The sequence below is a fragment of the Mytilus galloprovincialis genome, chromosome 2 (genome assembly GCF_965363235.1).
Source record: "Mytilus galloprovincialis chromosome 2, xbMytGall1.hap1.1, whole genome shotgun sequence".
In the NCBI taxonomy this organism is placed as follows: Eukaryota; Metazoa; Mollusca; class Bivalvia; order Mytilida; family Mytilidae; genus Mytilus; species Mytilus galloprovincialis.
The window spans coordinates 92184725-92204396 of NC_134839.1; the positions used below are offsets into that span (position 1 = coordinate 92184725).

A 19672-nucleotide genomic window follows, 5' to 3' on the forward strand; every position below is an offset into this window, starting at 1 on the left:
GTGGCAGATCCAGAACTTTTCAAAAAGGTGTGGGGGCTCTGATGGACCAGAGGGTTGCCCACTCCCATCAAGCTTCAATGATTTCTTACATATATGTCATAAGCTAAATTTCCCCCACCCCCTTGGTCTGTCTATGCATCTGTTTATTGTTCTGCGAAATAGTACTAATACTAATTTTTCCCCTCCCTTACCTGGCCCTAGACAGTTGCTTACCTTTGTAAACATTTTATAATTATAGTCAGGTATATATTGATTGAGAGTAACTTACATAGTAGTTAATGGGACTCTTTTTCACACGGTTCTGTGAAATATAATACGGCAAATATATACCCGTACATACTATCCGCATAACACAGAAATCTGATAGATTTTCACTCCTCTGGGAAAAATCAACCTGTGAAATGAAATACCATGCCTGGAAAAAAATTACCGGGACAAATTATCCTCAGGATAAAATATCACAGAGGACGAAATAAACCGTTACATTACATGAGAAGCCGGTTTGGTTACAAATAATTATGTCACGTGAAGGCGCACTGACGTCACAATTTGCATTAATTTTGCAATACACTACTCTTCACTCATACAGAACCCATTATCATGCAAACATGCAACGTTAATGTGATTGGTTATCAAATAATACAGAATTTATGCACGTACAGTTAATATAGAAGAAATTAGTTCATCAAATGTGAGTTCGTGATCTTGTGGTTAAGACCGATGGCTACAGTGCTGAAAGTCCTGAGTTAGATTCTCACTTGGGGTGCTAAAAATATCAGTACATCAGAAGGGTAATTTTCACCCTCTCACACACATCTTTGTTAATGTTCCGGGATTGTTGAAAACTTGCATATTCATCAATATTTGATTTTGTGGTTTTAACAATCCAGACAGACAAATAGCAATAAGGTGTTTAGGAAAACATGACCTAAAACCTCCTTCATATATGACAAAAATACATGGGAACTCATATTGAATGGTCAAATGTGTTCAATATGAAAATTGAAATTAAGATGGTAAAATCAAATATTAGCCGTTACTGTAAATGGACTTAAAGTATGACTTTTCAGCAAATTTAAAGGGAAATGACACGGAAGGGGCCAAATAGTGTTCAAGGGGAGCAAATGCTATTTAAATCAGTATGCAGGTTTTAAATATAGAGGGAAGTTGAGTCATCTTTTTGGGTGAAGTTAAATACTGACTAGTGTGTGGTTCTCATTGGGTCTAAGCGTGACCAATATTGACAATTTTTCGCAAGCGTGAAACGTGAAAGTCAAATTATTGTGTCATGAAAACGGGAAATGAGGTCTGTCGTGAAAACGGGAAATGGGGTTCTGCAGGACCCCGGAAATGACAAAAAAATGAAAATTGCTCATGTACATAGTGTAAGCGGGATATGGGAATCTGACAAAACAGTAAGTGGGATCTGGGATCAGAACACACCCCCCCCCCCCAATGAGACCCCCTTATGTAGATTTACCTTCTAATTCTATATAAAAAAAACACAACTAAGAACTACGTTTAATTCACTTTGACTACTGATATGCAAACCTAGAAATATTTCATAAAATAGTGATTGAAAGATTCATAACACTTTGAAAGGATAATTCAGACACGTGTTACGCGGGGAGCATGTTTTAAATTTGTTTACAAATAATAATGTCACGTGATCGCGCACTGACCTCAAGTTGCATCGCCCTTACAATTCACTAATACATGACCATTTTCATGCAAACATGCAACGTGAATGTGATTGGTTATCATATAATACAGAAATAATGCATGCACAGTTTAAGAAGAAATTAGTTCAATAAATCGATGCGATTTTCACTTTTGACACGAATAGGTCGGGTTGACATTACTGTCATCAGAGATAATATTGAGATAAATGGGATAAAACGGACCGTCAAAAAGGTCTAGAGGAGCACATCAGTAGAACCTTAACATTAATAAGTAATACTTACCAAAATTTCTCTAATTAAAGAACTATATAACTGAAATTTCACAAAGATAACGGTAAACATTTTGTTGATGGTGATGATGCTATTATCGATCCGTTGAATTCAGGGTCAACGGAATTTTTTGCGTTGCGTTTAAATCATTGAGGCCATCTATTTTTATTGCGGGTTCCACATATATAAATCGGAATTAAAGAAAAAATGGAATGTTGTTAGCAGAATCAAAACAGAAATGATGAACATTGCAACATTTTCAGCAAAATATAAATAGGATGGAGGATCTGTGTATTCACATTATTTGTAAAACTCTCCTTATTCATGTGAAGCGTGTGCTTTACATCGAGGCTTGCTATGCTTATCATTGACGCCACAGTACTTCAACCAATCAGACAATGTTTATTTTGGGCATTTGACTTTTTTTAACTCAGATTTTGGAATATTTTAATCGAAATTATAGAAAAATGGAATGTTGTTAGTACATATAAAATAGAAAATGATGAATACTTTTAGCTAAAGATAATTTGGATGGGGGTTCTGTGTATTCACATTATTTGCACAACTCTCCTTACTGATGCCATATTTTGGAATTTCCGTGACCTAAATGGTTCGCGAAAATTAATATTTTTATATATAGTATAGTAATTACGCTCGCCATCCTCTGGGACTCTAAACGATTCCTATTGAAACGAATGGTTGTCGTAAACCTGTCTCGGAACAGGTAACACCTTCCACTTGTATGACACTTAAAACATATTTTAACTATTCCTTTAAAAAAATGAAATTCATTGTTTAGAGGGAAGTGGAAATAACTTATTCCTCTTATTTGTTCTCACCAATTTATTCATTGATAACGGTTTCAATCCGTGATCATGGTTTTCTAATTCAAATTATACATGTGCATAAATTCCTATAAATGAGTTACTCTAGATTTGTATTCTCGAATGTACAGTTAATGGGATGTTATCTCGTTTACTAGAAAATATAACATATGTGCCTTACATATAATACGACAATTTTTACTTTTATTGATATGTATCTACCATTCTTAAATTAAGATTATGCAAACAAATTTCAGTTTTGGGCATGCTACGTGTCTTGTGATTCTCAGTATAAGGATGCCGTTAGCAAGTCACTGGCGCAGTTAGATACCATTAAGAAGTTTGTCCATAAATACCCAGACACATTTACATTCGTAACCTCTGCTCAAGGTAACAACAATTTATTTATGAATACGCAAAACACTTAAAATCTGTATTCACAATTTAATGTAATATTAAAACGGTGAGAATAAAACTCAATACATTTCATGCATCCGAACTCTTTTCTAGATTCAAATTTACCTGGATCGTTCGAAATACGTGAAGAGCTTGTGACCCAAAGTATACTAAATTATACCATATCAAATTATAAATATGAAAAAAAAAACGATTTGGTATGATTGCCAAAGAGACAACTCTTCACAAGAGAACAAATGACACAGAAATTAACTACAGGTCACCGTGTGGCCTTCAACCAAGGACAAAGCCCATACCACATAGTCAGCTATAAAAGGCCCGGAAACACAACAAAAAATAGCTAATGAATAACATGCTCTGACTTGGCATAGGCTTGTACAGAATGTAGATGGGTTACACATGCTATCGGGCGCCTAACCATCCCATAAACTGTGACAGTGCGGTAATAGTTAAAACATAAGAACAAACTATAAAAATCAGTTGAAAAGGACATAACTCATCAGATGGATACAAAATTACAAATAGAACTTCATCAAACAAAAACACAGAGTGGACGTGGCCGGGTACTTGTACATCCCATCAAACAAAAAGACATTAAGTACATATCTGAGAGTACTCGCAGTTACTGACAGCTTGTTCGAAGTCAACAACAACTAATGAAAAAATCATGCATCTGGAATTAACTTCAATCAGTACACTTCCAACATCCAATGTATTTACTGTAAAGACGACATAAACAGTCAGTGAAACACATGATCTTATGAAATTCCAAGATATCGACAGATTGTAGAGTGATAAATGTGCATATTCATATACCAATGATATTAAGTATTATTTTAACTTACATATAACAAAATTAATATTTATAACAATTCCTTATATTTGCTATATTTTTGGTAAAAAAAAAAAAAAAAAAACATTCATAATTTTGGGTCCGCAATGCTCTTGAACTTCATACCTTTTTTATTTTATCCCTATGTCAATGACGAGTCGTTTGTAGACGAAAAAGCTTGTCTGGCGTACACATTATAATTCTTGTATCTATAATAAGATTTTTAAACATGAATTTATAATATAAATCAAAAATTCAGTATATAAAATAAGTTACATTATATTCAGGTATACTTGATGCCTTCAGAAACGGAAAGGTAGCAAGTTTGGTTGGGCTAGAAGGAGGTCACTCAATAGACAGTAGTCTTAGTAACCTACGAATGTTTTATGAACTTGGTGTCCGCTATATGACAGTTACTCATAGCTGTAATACACCATGGTAAGTCTGTAATAACATTAACCTTCTAGAGGACTTCTTGTATTGTGATAACTTTTCGTCGTATTTTGAAATGATTAGTACTTGTTGTTGATCAGTGCTTAATAAAAACTGATCTAATTTAATTTTCAAATTTTGTTGGGTTTTGTCATTATCGGTCTTATTGCAATAAAAATGTCATTATGTCTATATTCGAAGGAATATTTAACATTTGTAAAACGGAACTATGTATGAATATAAAGCAATTAAATGTCCAAACATTTCATGCCGTTTATATTATACAAGGTTTGTACGTAAAATGTTTGTCATATAAGTAAGCGATGTTACAATCACAGGACTCTCAATAGAACTGAGATGGAATTGAGAAATATGAGACCGAAACAAAAAGGTGTAACCTCAAACTAAAAACTATGGAAGCTTATAATAGTCACGAGTTGATCAGTTCTCAGCTCAACTTGTTGACATAGATAAGTGGTAAAGTTGCATTATATCCAACCTTGTGAACTTGATTGTGTGTACTTGTTAAGTTATTTTCTAAACTTTCCGACTTTCAGAAAGTGTACTTGTTAACTTCTTCTGAACAAGTTGACTTTGACAAAGTGAACAAAAAGTATAGACTCGCCTTGTGTACATGGTCTTTGTTCACTTGTAACATACAACTAGTCTTATAGTAGCATTGCAACACATCTTGTATACTTCATTTTGTGTACTTGTTTAGTTGTTTTCTAAACTTTCCGACTTTCCGAAAGTGCACTTGTTAACTTCTTCTGAACAGGTTTATATCACCAAAGTAAGCAAAATGTTTATTTTCATCTTGTGGTGTTGTTTTTGTTCACTTTCCTTGCGAAGAAGGTTTACTTGTCGAGTTGTTTCTCACCTTTCTCATTTACTGAAAGTATACTTGTATTGTTTGTATCTAATTAAGTGTACTTTTCACAAATGCACTTACTTTGGAAATGTTGCAAGTTTACTTGTTGAAAGTCAATTTGGTCAGAAATCTGTCGGCAGGGCTTGATACTTTAACCACGTGGTCTCAGTGGATATTTTGCGTACAACTCTATCCTGTCTGGAAGCATGGCAAATAATGAAATTTTAAAATTTCAGGCAATAACTTAATGCCTAGGCGTTAGCCTATTGCCTAGGATACATGGAATATGTAAACAAGTCTAAATTGAAGACAACGTTCAAATTTACGAGGGCGTTGGATAAAAACTCAGTTTTTATACGTGTGCATGCAGAACATATTTCTTGGGAGAGGGTCTAAATACAAAAACAAACAACACTTTCCAAAAGACTAAATATTGAAAGAAAATATTTTAACAAAACGCATTTGACTAGCAGTTCGAACAACTGATGTTCTTTAACACTGATGACTGCCATGGTTATTTCAAAATAAACAGATCATCCAATGTATCAAAGTCGATCTTAATAATTAATTTAATACCAAACAGAAAACAATAACGTGCGGAAAATATGGTATATTCCGCAAATATAATGTGCAAAAGTTTGGTAAATCATATCCGGATTTTAACAAATAATGTCTCTTCAGTGATATTAGGAATCAAAACGGTAATTGGAAGGCCATGTAATTTAATTTGGGTTCGAAATAGGATGCACATATGTATAGTCATTTTTGGATACAAATTCAAGTGACAGTATACCCCTTTTAAAATAAGATGTGGCACATCGCAATGAGACAACTCTCCATCCAAGACCCACGATAGTACGAATGTAGGACAAAAAGTTAGACAAAAAGTCACAATTCAGTGTTGAGATTTTTTTCTTTGAACAAGAAAACAAAAAATGTTCTTGCAACTTAGTTATTAAAATGTATTCAACAAATATTATAAATTATCAAATATTATGATAAAATGGCTAGGTATTTAATTCTGTCGTACCTTTTATAACTTGCTTAAATGTATGTTTTTGCTCATGGTCGAAGGCTTTATGGTGACATCTACGTCGTTTGATCTCGGGTGGATAGTTGTCTCATTGGCAATCATTACAGTTGTCTGCATCTACTTATAACATATTGCTACATTGTATGTGCGTTCATATGTCCTTTTGTGTTTCAAATGAAACTACAGTGTGGGAACGGAACTGTACGATTTTCTAATATTTTGGTCATTCTCGAGACTGTCAAGCGGGGACATTTGAAAAATAACAAGTTGCTTGATGAAAACTTTGATGAACTCTAATGTTACTATTTAACGTTTCTGCTTCAAGTTTTTGGTAGCTAAAACATTCTATATGGATATATGAACAAATAAAAAATAAAAAAAATATATATGCATCCAAACGTTTTCCGTAGAATGGAGGAGCTCTGAGTAAAACGATCAAAACTGTCACAGAGCAGCGATCAAAAATGTCAAATAACCATCGGATAACCAATCATTGCTACCAGAATTTACACATGTACCTTTTCTGATATAGAGTCGTACCTGTCTGAAAGTTTCAAAGCCATTGTCTTAGCAGAAAGCCAACTATATACGTTTTCTCATTGTCGGATATTTAAGTTGACTGTACAATCGCTTGCGCATTCACTGTACAATCACTTGGAGCTTTCCTGTGCAATTGATAGGCCCACTTTTACTGTAACACCACTGTCCAAGGTTAGGGGAGGGTTGGGATCCCGTTTACATGTTTAACCAAGCCATATTCTATATGTATGTGCCTGTCCGAAGTCATGAGCCTGTAATTCAGTCTTTGTCGTTTGTTGTTGTATTTGTTTTTCGTTAGTTTTTTTACATGAATTAATCCGTTAGTTTGCTTGTTTGAATTTTTTTACCAGTTTCATTTCGGGGCCTTTTACAACTGACTATGAAATATGGGCTTTTTAATGTGAAATACCTTAACGTATAAGATGTCTGCATGTTGAGTTATATTTACGAATAACTTCCTTATACCGATGATAAAATTTAGTAAATGTTTTGACTAGTTTGTGATATCGAAAACACTGGTGTAATAATTTTTCAGTAATACATAAATTTCTCTCGCTAAAATCTAATACGTTGTTACATACACGAGCGAATCGTACATTGTCTTGTATACTTATTGTACGAATTTTGTTTTTTGTATCTAATATAGACACCTTGATATAATCTTAGTTGGCAAAATGACTGAGTTTGTGCTCATTTTCATTTCAAATACCTTAGATGAATATTACAGAATAGTCAAGGAATAACCAATGAAATGCATGATCAATATATAAAAAAAGAAGATATGTTGTGATTGCCCATGAGACAACTCTCCACAAGAGACCAAATGACACAGAACTTAACAACTATAGGTCACCGTAGGCCTTCAACAATAAGCAAAGACCATATTTCATAGTCAGCTGTAAAAGGCCCCGAAATGAAACTAGTAAAAAAATTCAAAGAAGCAAACTAACGGATTAATTCATGTAAAAAAACTAACGAAAAACAAATACAACAACAAACAACAACGACTGAATTACAGGCTCATGACTTCGGACAGGCACACACATACAGAATGTGGCTGGGTTAGACTTTTGAACGGGATCCCAACCCTCCCCTAACCTTGGACAGTGGTGTTACAGTAAAAGTGGGCTTATCAATTGCACAGGAAAGCTCCAAGTGATTGTACAGTGAATGCGCAAGCGATTGTACAGTCAACTTAAATATCCGACAATGAGAAAACGTATATAGTTGGCTTTCTGCTAAGACAATGGCTTTGAAACTTTCAGACAGGTACGACTCTATATCAGAAAAGGTACATGTGTAAATTCTGGTAGCAATGATTGGTTTGCCGATGGTTATTTGACATTTTTGATCGCTGCTCTATGACAGTTTTGATCGTTTTACTCAGAGCTCCTCCATTCTACGGAAAACGTTTGGATGCATATATATTTTTTTTAAATTTTTTATTTGGTTCATATTTCCATATAGAATGTTTTAGCTACCGAAAACTTGAAGCAGACACGTTAAATAGTAACATTAGAGTTCATCACAGTTTTCATCAAGCAACTTGTTATTTTTCAAATGTCCCCGCTTGACAGTCTCGAGAATGACCAAAATATTAGAAAATCGTACAGTTCCGTTGCCACACTGCAGTTTCATTTGAAACACAAAAAGTAGATGCAGACAACTGTAATGATTGCCAAGTAGACAGCTATCCACCCGAGATCAAACGACGTAGATGTCACCATAAAGCCTTCGACAATGAGCAAAACATGCATTTAAGCAAGTTATAAAAGGTACGACAGAATTAAATACCTAGCCATTTTATCATAATATTTGATAATTTATAATATTTGTTGAATACATTTTAATAACTAAGTTGCAAGAACATTTTTTGTTTTCTTGTTCAAAGAAAAAAATCTCAACACTGAATTGTGACTTTTTGTCTAACTTTTTGTCCTACATTCGTACTATCGTGGGTCTTGGATGGAGAGTTGTCTCATTGCGATGTGCCACATCTTATTTTAAAAGGGGTATACTGTCACTTGAATTTGTATCCAAAAATGACTATACATATGTAAACCTCAGATCTGTGTACGGCCTCAAATCTGTGTATCTTTCTCAAATCTATGCCCTATCGTGACGTCAATCTTTAATCTATGTCCGTAAAAAATTATTGGGCCTCAAATCTGTGTCCGATTTTCAATCGTGACGTCATTCGCAAATTTGTGTCCGTTAAAAAAAGATAAGGCCTCAAATTAGTGTAAATTTTAAAATCTTTTTCCAATTTGTTTCACCATGCGCAAATGTATGCCCGTCTAATAAGTTTGGCCTTATAGGTTTTTTATTTTATTAAGTCATTTCCCATAATTCAATATTGAGTTGGTATGTGTTCTCCATGTATGTACAGGAGTTCAAGTATAGTTTACGTTTAAGTAAATCCGGCTAAATAATTTCGCTGGTATTTATAATTATGTTTAAAGTACGGTCTTATATGCTTTTTGTTTTATTAATTAATTTTTCAATGTGTGTGGTTAAAATGTGTGTGGTTAAAACCAGGAAAAACTGTACTACTTAAAAGAGGGACGAAAGATACCAGAGGGACAGTCAAACTCATAAATCGAAAATAAACTGACAACGCCATGGCTAAAAATGAAAAGGACAAACAGACTAAAAATAGTACACATGACACAACATAAAAAAAATAAAGAATAAACATCACGAACCCCTTAAACAGTCATAAATTGCTCCATATTTTCTATGGTCCTTCATGTGGTTTTAGCTGATCATGTGAATTAGTTGCTCTTTGTCTAAACATTTCCGATGATTGCAATTTAAGTCTTGAGATTTCTTGTATATAAACATTTAGATTCTTGATCATAAAGTAAAGCGACAAAAACTTTTTTACCATGCTGTCCGAAAACTGCACATTAAGTTCGTCAACAATTTGTTTTGTTCCACAATTTTGATGTTCTTCTTTGGCCTTCGCAATCTGTACAATGTGAGGCATATCCGCCCAAAACGCTTCTGGATTTGGTTTCTTTGAAATACATTTATTGCGCTTATTAGATATAGTGTATCCCTCATTTGAAATAGTGTCCTGCTCCGCCATCTTTCCTTTTATGTAGTGACGTCATATACTTGATGACGTTTTGGTATGTTTTACATTGATGAAAGGACATAGATTTGAGCCAAAAATGGCCATAGATTTGAGTCAAAAATGGCCATAGATTTGAGTAAATAAAGGACATAGATGTGAGACAACACAGGACATAGATTTGAGACTATAAAGGACACAGATTTGTAACGTCTATGACGCAATATTAAAAAGGACATAGATTTGCAGAAAGGACATAGATTTGAGGCTTACACATATATATTATATATATATGTGTGCATCCTATTTCGAACCCAAATTAAATTACATGGCCTTCCAATTACCGTTTTGATTCCTAATATCACTGAATAGACATTATTTGTCGAAATCCGGATATGGTGTACCAATTTTTTGCACATTTTGCGGAATATACCATATTTTCCGCACGTTTTTGTTTTCTGTTTGGTATTAAATTAATTATTAAGATCGACTTTGACTTTGATACATTGGATGATCTGTTTATTTTGAAATAACCATGGCAGTCAGCAGTGTTAAAGAACATCAGTTGTTCGAACTGCTAGTCAAATGCGTTTTGTTAAAATATATTCTTTCACTGTTTAGTCTGTTTGTTTTGTATTTAGACCCTCTCCCAAGAAATATGTTTTGCATGCACACGTATAAAAACTGAGAGTTTTTATCCAACGCCCTCGTAGGTTTGAACGTTGTCTTCAATTTAGACTTGTTTACATATCCCATGTATCCTAGGCAATAGGTTAACGCCTAGGCATGAAGTTATTGCCTGAAAATTTAAAATTTAATTATTTGCCATGCTTCCAGACAGGATAGAGTTGTACGCAAAATATCCACTGAGACCACGTGGTTAAAGTATCAAGCCCTGCCGACAGATTTCTGACCAAGTTGACTTTCAACAAGTAAACTTGCAACATTTCCAAAGCAAGTGCATTTGTGAAAAGTACACTTAGTTAGATACAAACACTACAAGTATACTTTCAGTAAATGAGAAAGGTGAGAAACAATGCGACAAGTAAACATTCTTAGCAAGGAAAGTGAACAAAAACAACACCACAAGATGTGAATAAACATTTTGTTCACTTTTTTTATATAAACTTGTTCAGAAGAAGTTAACAAGTGCACTTTCGAAAAGTCGGAAAGTTTAGAAAACAACTAAACAAGTACACAAAATGAAGTATACAAGATGTGTTGCAATGCTACTATTAGACTAGTTGTATGTTACAAGTGAACAAAGACCATGTATACAAGGCGAGTCTATACTTTTTGTTCACTTTGTCAAAGTCAACTTGTTCAGAAGAAGTTAACAAGTACACTTTCTGAAAGTCGGAAAGTTTAGAAAATAACTTAACAAGTACACACAATCAAGTTCACAAGGTTGGATATAATGCAACTTTACCACTTATCTATGTCAACAAGTTGAGCTGAGAACTGATCAACTCATGACTATTATAAGCTTCCATAAAAAACAACTACCCCAAAACAAAGGACCAACTCGGACATACAGGTGTATAGGATGTATAAATACATAGAGGAATGTCTATGATGTTCATGAAGTAAATATCACTTCAACGTTCAACAAGTTAGCAATGTCACATTGTAGAGTACCATTATCAACAAGAATGTGTCCATAGTAAACAGATGCCCCACTCGCACTATCATTTTCTATGTTAAGTGGACTGTGAAATTGGGGTAAAAACTCTATTTATAATTAATTAAAAAGATCATAACATAGGGAACATGTATACTAAGTTTCAAATTGATTGGACTTCAACTTCATCAAAAACTACCTGGACCAAAAACTTTAACCTGAAGCGGGACAGACGGACGAACGAACGGACGCACATACCAGAAAACATAATGCCCCTCTACTATAGTAGGTGGGAAATAAAAACTTTGTAATGACATTCGCTTTGTCATTACATAGTTTTTGATGCTACTCTAGAATGTGACCTTGCTAACTTTTTAATGGTGAAGTAAGGTTTACTATTTGACATATCATATCTGTTGAAGCTATGTCATGAATAAAATATAAATCGTTTTCTTCAGGGCAGACAACTGGTTGGTAGATCAAGATGGTAATCCGGAATTTAATGGATTGACAGAGTTTGGAAAGGTATTCACACATACATTTCTGTATTAAAGGAAATTACCTCAGAAACATTTCTAAATGGGATAACGGTACCCAAATTGCAACGAGTATCCAAATTGCAACTTTTTAGCGAAAATAGCAGCGGAAATCTACAAGATTTCCTAGAGACTAAACAATCGGTATTTTTATGATTTGATACTATGCACATCTTTGAACATAGGTAAAAATATTTAGATAACGTGACGGTACCCAAATTGCACCTATTTTGACAGTTTTTTCAACTAAGTTTTTTTATGATCAAGACAAAAATTTCCATTTTGTGTTTATTTTGTAGCCGTATCCTTCTTTATTATAAAGGTACACCAATTTGATTTTCAATCCATAAGGAATCATAGAAAAATTGGTCTAAACTGACCTCCAAACCATCCCAGATTCTGTAATGAGGAGTACCCAAATTGCATCCATGCTTAAATTCGCATCGTCAAAAGTCGAATAACAGAGCTTTTGTTTATTTTTTTCAAATATTTTGAACAATTGGATATTTGTCCATGCTTACTCTTCATTTTTTAAGAAATGGATACTTGAAACGTATTGTATTTGTTAATTTTAAAAAGATGACGTTTTGATGACGTCGCATGGCGACGTTTCAGTACATTTTGCTTTTTCAGTAGGACAACCGGAAGCGCCTGAGTAAGGATTTCGGTGCTCAGTGATACGGTTCACTAGACGACGTTGTCAACACGTAATGGCGGCCATTATTTGACGTCGGATTTGGCATTCCTCGTTGAAAGTTGCATTTATGACATTCTTGGATGCTTAAACTTTGTGCCACACAACATAAAAGATAAAAATTAAAGCTTTATTCCAGATATTGCAGGTAATTATTTTCATAGAAGTCGTATCCCAAGAAATGATTTCAACGGCAAAAATAAAGTGTAAAATAATATGTGAAACATGAATATTGAAATCCAAGTTTTCATCATTTCCTTTTCATGTAATGAATTTACTATTTATCACTTTTATTATTTTATTACATTCGGATTTCGGTCTGGGGTATCCGCCCTTGTCTCCGGAAATATTATACCCACTGTCAACATCCGTTTTCAAACTGGACAGACAAAATTAAAAAAAGTGTTCTTCACGATCCCCCTGGAAATAATTCACGCTATCACTTTGTGAACATTGTAAACATGAAACTGCAAATACGGACCAAAACGAATCAAATTTGAAAGCGTGGATGATCATGTTTCATGCCGACTGTAAGTTCTCTAAAAAAAAGGGGGTGGGGTGGGTGGGTACTCAATGAATTTTGCTGCACGTCAAAGACGTCCATGTACTAAATCATTAGAATGTAAGACATATTCACTTTAACTCTTGGCTACTTTATACCTGGTCTTATATAAATAAATTCCCATTTTATCTGGGAACAATTAATTTTATCTTCATTATAAACTAACTATCTAACTAATTTTATTCAGGATAAAATCCAGTACAAAAGGATCATCGCAGAAACACATGAACACATATAAAAACATATACAAAACAAAACAACAATAAAACATAACTTTTGACACTTATAACAACATGAACAAGCAAGAGACAAAACTCATTATATGTTAAGAATCAGAATGTACATGCATGTATTGTGTATATTGTTGTTATTATTGCCCGTCAGGGCCCTTAATTGGAAAATAAAGAATTTTGAACTTTTATATGTCCCTGATTTCATTTATATAATACATGTACACTCAAGTTTAATATTTTATCTATAAAAATTAAATCTTTTATGAACACAAATTGATACAATACAAAGGGAAAGGGATTATAGGCACTTGTTTCTGACAATGGGGGTTCACTATCCATACTCTTCTTTCCCATATATAAAAAAATAAACCAGATACATGTAGTATCCCCATTGTAATTAACCAATCACCCGTCACCCATTTGAGAGCTTACACAGTGACATACAGTTGCATGTCAGACAAGAAACTAACAAATTTCAGTGGCAAAACCAGAACTTTTCATAAAAGGGGGGGGGGGGCTCCAGTCATGCTTCAGTCCCTATATAATCAACCAAATTTTTTCCAACAAGGTCTCAATAGTCATGACAGTGGTGGTTCCATGATTTTAATTGAGAAAAACTGGGTTGTGAGTGCCCCCAAAATGTATATAATTTTAGCTTGTATTGTACATGTTATGATATTTATGTACACTATAATATAATTGAATATAAAAATGTTAATGAAAGGATTGTTAACACTCAAATCTGCTCCATGTTATGATATTAAACATTGTTATCTAACATGTTTAACACCGCCACATTATTTATGTATGTGCCTGTCCCAAGTCAGGAGCCTTTAATTCAGTGGTTGTCGTTTGTTTATGTGTTACATATTTGTTCTTCGTTTTTTCATAAATAAGGCCGTTAGTTTTCTTGTTTGAATTGTTTTACATTGTCTTATCGGGGCTCTTTATAGCTGACTATGCGGTATGGGCTTTGCTCATTGTTGAAGGCTGTACAGTGACCTATAGTTGTTAATGTCTGTGTCATTTTGGTCTTTTGTGGATAGTTGTCTCATTGGCAATCATACCACATCTTTTTTTTATATTATACATAAAAAATAAATTTTCAAGACTTGGAAATATTTTCTTTGCCCATTATTGCCTTTAACTTTTATGTATTGAGCAAAATGCTTGAGGCATAATTATTTATAATACTTAGTAAAAACATGTATTTTCTTGGTAATTCATATGGCAAATTTGTATTAATGTGTTGATAATAACAATGCAAAGTTTAATTTTGCTTTGAATAATTTAGTATATAATTTATTTAGTAATTGTATGTACATTTGCTTTATATTTACAGGAAGGAGAAAGATGTTCACTATGAATCAAAAACTCAATACATACATGTAGGACTTTTATATATCAACAAAAAACACTTGTACATGTACATGTGTACAAATGTATGTGTGATATACATACAACAAGAAAACAGTAATCAAATGGAATGTCAACGACCAGTGTCCAGTAATAATGAAAGCAAAATGATTTTGATAGAAAACAATAGGACTAGAATATATTAAGGGTAAGTAATCCAAAAGTGTCTGTTTAGGGTAAAAATAGTCAGTTATTTACAGTGTGCTATGAATTCAATCCCACAAATATGAAACAAAAACATAATATACATGGTATGCAGACTGTTTTCATAAGGGAATAGACTGAAAATATCTACATTTAACAGTTAGACATAATTATATACTAAATTATTCTTTTTTATATATAAAAGTTGCCAATGGAATAAATTGAGGATGGAAATTATAATTAATGAGATATAGGTAAAAGAATCATACACAGACTTTAAGGCCGAATGGTATTCTTTTAATAGTTTAAAGATTTTATTCTGTTATCTATGCTGTATACCGGTAAATGTCAAGATAGTTACATTTGGATTTAAAACCTAATTTCAAGAATGAAGGGTACCATAATTTAAATTTAATTTTTGATAAAAAAAACAATATAAGGGAATTAACTCTTACATGATGTGCATCATATCCATGCAAATGAAGCGTTTTAATAAATCTGACCATTTTTATACGACCGCAAAAATTGGTCGTATATTGGTATCACGTTGGCGTCGTCGTCGTCGTCCGAATACCTCTAGTTTTCGCACTCTAACTTTGGTAAAAGTGAATAGAAATCTATGAAATTTTAACACAAGGTTTATGACCACAAAAGGAAGGTTGGGATTGATTTTGGAAGTTTTGGTCCCAAAATTTTAGGAATTAGGGGCCAAAAAGGGCCCAAATAAGCATTTTCTTGGTTTTCGCACTATAACTTTATAAATCTATGAAATTTTGACAAAAGGTTTATGACCACAAAAGAAAGGTTGGGATTGATTTTGAGAGTTTTGGTTTCAACAGTTTAGGAATTAGGGGCCAAAAAAGGGCCAAAATAAGCATTATTCTTGGTTTTCGCACAATAACTTTAGTATAAGTATAAAGAAATCAATGAAATTTAAACACAAGGTTTATGACCACAAAAGGAAGGTTGGGATTGATTTTGGGAGTTGAATTCCGAACAGTTTAGGAATTAGGGGCCAAAAAGGGGCCCAAATAAGCATTTTTCTTGGTTTTCGCACAATAACTTTAGTATAAGTCAATAGAAATCTATGAAATTTAAACACAAGCTTTATGACCATAAAAGGATGGTTGGGATTGATTTTGGAAGTTTTGGTCCAAACAGTTTAGGAATAAGGGGCCCAAAGGGTCCAAAATTAAATTTTGTTTGATTTCATCAAAAATTGAATAATTGGGGTTCTTCAATATGCTGAATCTAACTGTGTATGTAGATTCTTAATTTTTGGTCCTGTTTTCAAATTGGTCTACATTAAGGTCCAAAGGGTCCAAAATTAAACTTAGTTTGATTTTAACAAAAATTGAATCCTTGGCCAAGTTGGGGTTCTTTGATATGCTGAATCTAAAAAAATACTTAGATTTTTTATTATTGGCCCAGTTTTCAAGTTGGTCCAAATCAGGGTCCAAAATTAAACTTTGTTTGATTTCATCAAAAATTGAATAATTGGGGTTCTTCGATATGCCAAATCTAACTGTGTATGTAGATTCTTAATTTTTGGTCCCGTTTTCAAATTGGTCTACATTAAAGTCCAAAGGGTCCAAAATTAAACTAAGTTTGATTTTAACAAAAATTGAATTCTTGGGCTCCTTTGATATGCTGAATCTAAACATGTACTTAGGTTTTTTTATTATGGTCCTAGTTTTCAAGTTGGTCCAAATCAGGATCCAAAATTATTATATTAAGTATTGTGCAATAGCAAGAAATTTTCAATTGCACACTGAGTATTGCGCAATAGCAAGAAATCTTCAATTGCACAGTATTGTGCAATAGCAAATATTTTCAATTGCACAGTATTGTGCAATAGCAAGAAATATCTAATTGCACAATATTGTGCAATAGCATGAAATTTTCAATTGGAGTCTTATCTTTCTTTGTTCAGAATAGTAGTTGAATCAACTTAAATTATTGCTTATACAATATACAATGTATATTCACTTTTACTACCAACTGATAAATTAAAACAATCTTTACCATTCAATGATTACAAGCACTTTCTTTACGTTTTAATATTTTATGATGTATTTAAATGAGTAGTTATTGTTGCAAACTCCATTAGAAATTTGAATTGAGATCAGTTTTGGAATAAGGGAAAGGGGGATGTGAAAAAAAAATTGGGGGGGGGTAAATTTTTTTTATTTCAGATTTCATAAATAAAAAAAAAATTTCTTCAAACATTTTTTTGAGAGGATTAATATTAACAGCATAGTGAATTGCTCAAAGGCAAAACAAAATTTTTAAGTTCATTAGACCACATTCATTCTGTGTCAGAAACCTATGCTGTGTCAACTATTTAATCACAATCCAAATTTAGAGCTGAATCCAGCTTGAATGTTGTGTCCATACTTGCCCCAACCGTTCAGGGTTCAACCTCTGCGGTCGTATAAAGCTGCGCCCTGCGGAGCATCTGTTTTTTTTTAGATAAGAGAATGACTTGAGCAGACTGTATTGAGGTCATAGATTGCAATAACAATGAAATACAATATATTATAATTATCATTCTTCATTACTTTTTGATTGAATTAACAAACTTAATTTGATAACAAAAAATTTCATTTTCAGTAGACAACACATCCTGTCAGAGGAATAATTTTACTGGAGGATAAAAATTTTGATACCTGGAATCAGCAATTTATATGAAATTTGTTATGAGAGATATATTCATGTACAGAATGCTATCCGAGGTGGTTCAAGTGATTATAAGCGGACATTTTTGTTAAACTAATGCAGGATTTAATAAATGAAAGTTTAACAGACTATGGGCTCCAAAGTTTAGTAACAAGAGGATTTTTTAAATATGTGAGACTCATCAACATTAAAAAGTGCAGAAGTGAAATGTCACCATATTTATTAAAAAAAAATCAGATTATTGACTCAGTTGTTTTCATGAATATTTTGTTTTAAGCAATTTCACTGTTATATAATTAATAAGATTCCACGTTTATTTTATACTTCTGACAACCGAATAGTATATCTTCCCTCTGGCCTCAAGTGTTTCCCTTTTATTTTGCATGAGTGTAATTTAAAAAAGCTCGCTTTTAGTTTTGGGCAAATTCAAGTTTTGCCATTCCAGAATTATTCGACTTTTTTCCTGGTAAATTAGACATGTACCCACATGTTGTATTTTGCTTTGGTACTTTTTCAAGAAATTGTGGATCAAGGCTGAATTTTATCAAATAAGATCATTTTTGGATATTTATCACATATCACATACTTGAATAATCTTTAAAATTGAGAATATAGAAGGGCAATGTGTCAAAGAGATAACAACCCAACCAAAGAGCAGAAAATGAGCAGAACCAGTAGTATGCTTATATTGATTTACTTCACTTTTGCCTTGTTGTTGAGATTGAGTGAAAGAATTTTTGTTTTGTTTATTCCTATCAATTAGGGGGTGGGGACCAGTATTCAACACTACATAACTAAATGTATATCCCATCACCAGATATGAAGCAGCCAACCATACAAAATAGGCCCCCCGTCACTAAAAGGAGAAAAGAGATGCACAACATACAAAATATTCCATAAGGCTAGCTACATTGTATCATTTGAAATTATATTTCATTTTTTTTTTACATTTGGAATTGTTTTTTGTAAGTAGTTATTTATTCAATTCAAGGTAATAAATACAGTTACCTTTCAGTAATATGAAAATTAGAAAATTGGGGTATGATCAATGCCAATAAGACAACTCTCCACCAGATATCAAATGTCTAAAAAGATTAACTTGAACAAAAAGCAGTTAGTGAGCCACATGTATAAAAGACCCTGTTACATGACACAAGACAGGCTGAAAAGGAATATTCTGCATCTGTATGCAAAAGTGAAAATATGTTTAGAAATAAATGCATGCCCCCCCCCCCCTTTCGTGGGAAAAATTTGGTTGATTTTTAAAGTCATGATGAGTTTGAACCTCCACTGTAACCAGAGATTGAAAACCATGAGCCCTAAAAATGACACATGCCTTTGACAAAATAAAAAGAGCATGCCCCTGCCAACGCCCCCTTTTAAAAATAAGAAACCAAACAAAACGCACAACGATAATTATATTAACGAAAGGAATATCAACAGCTTTTCTATGACCGAATCAGATTAAATTTTCATTAAAAACTCAGCGGCAGGTAGCAATATTCACGGAATGAATCTTGTTTTTTATAAGTTACTTTGTAAACTTTTAGTTAAAAGTACGATCATGATTTCAACAAATCAGTCGGGGTCCCATGATGTGTAAGCCTAACACTCTAGGGTACCAAGTATGGTATAACGTTGGTATGGATTCAACATATTGCATGCCTTCCTTGGCATTAAGATTAACAAAATTGCTACAAAGAAGAAAAGAATCCAACTTTTAATGACATTTTACGTTGGCATTTTCGGCGCCGGAAATTGACAACGTTTATCTATATACTGACACAACTTCGGTTGAGGTCGATTCCGG

At 33.2% G+C, this 19672-nt stretch overlaps 1 protein-coding gene and 1 long non-coding RNA gene across 2 annotated transcripts in view; both read left to right on the top strand.

The window, feature by feature from the left end:
* The window catches only part of LOC143064872 (dipeptidase 1-like), a 42561-nt gene that overhangs the window by 12612 nt on the left and 10277 nt on the right, over nt 1–19672 (top strand). The window contains exons 3-5 of the mRNA XM_076238046.1: nt 3034–3166; nt 4313–4463; nt 12057–12123. Coding sequence (XP_076094161.1) covers nt 3034–3166; nt 4313–4463; nt 12057–12123 — 351 coding nt within the window. The remainder of the gene's footprint in view (nt 1–3033; nt 3167–4312; nt 4464–12056; nt 12124–19672) is intronic.
* On the top strand, nt 13055–18218 carry LOC143064873 (uncharacterized). The gene is made up of 3 exons (XR_012975339.1): nt 13055–13358; nt 14966–15187; nt 17797–18218. It is a non-coding gene; the product is annotated as an uncharacterized LOC143064873 (long non-coding RNA).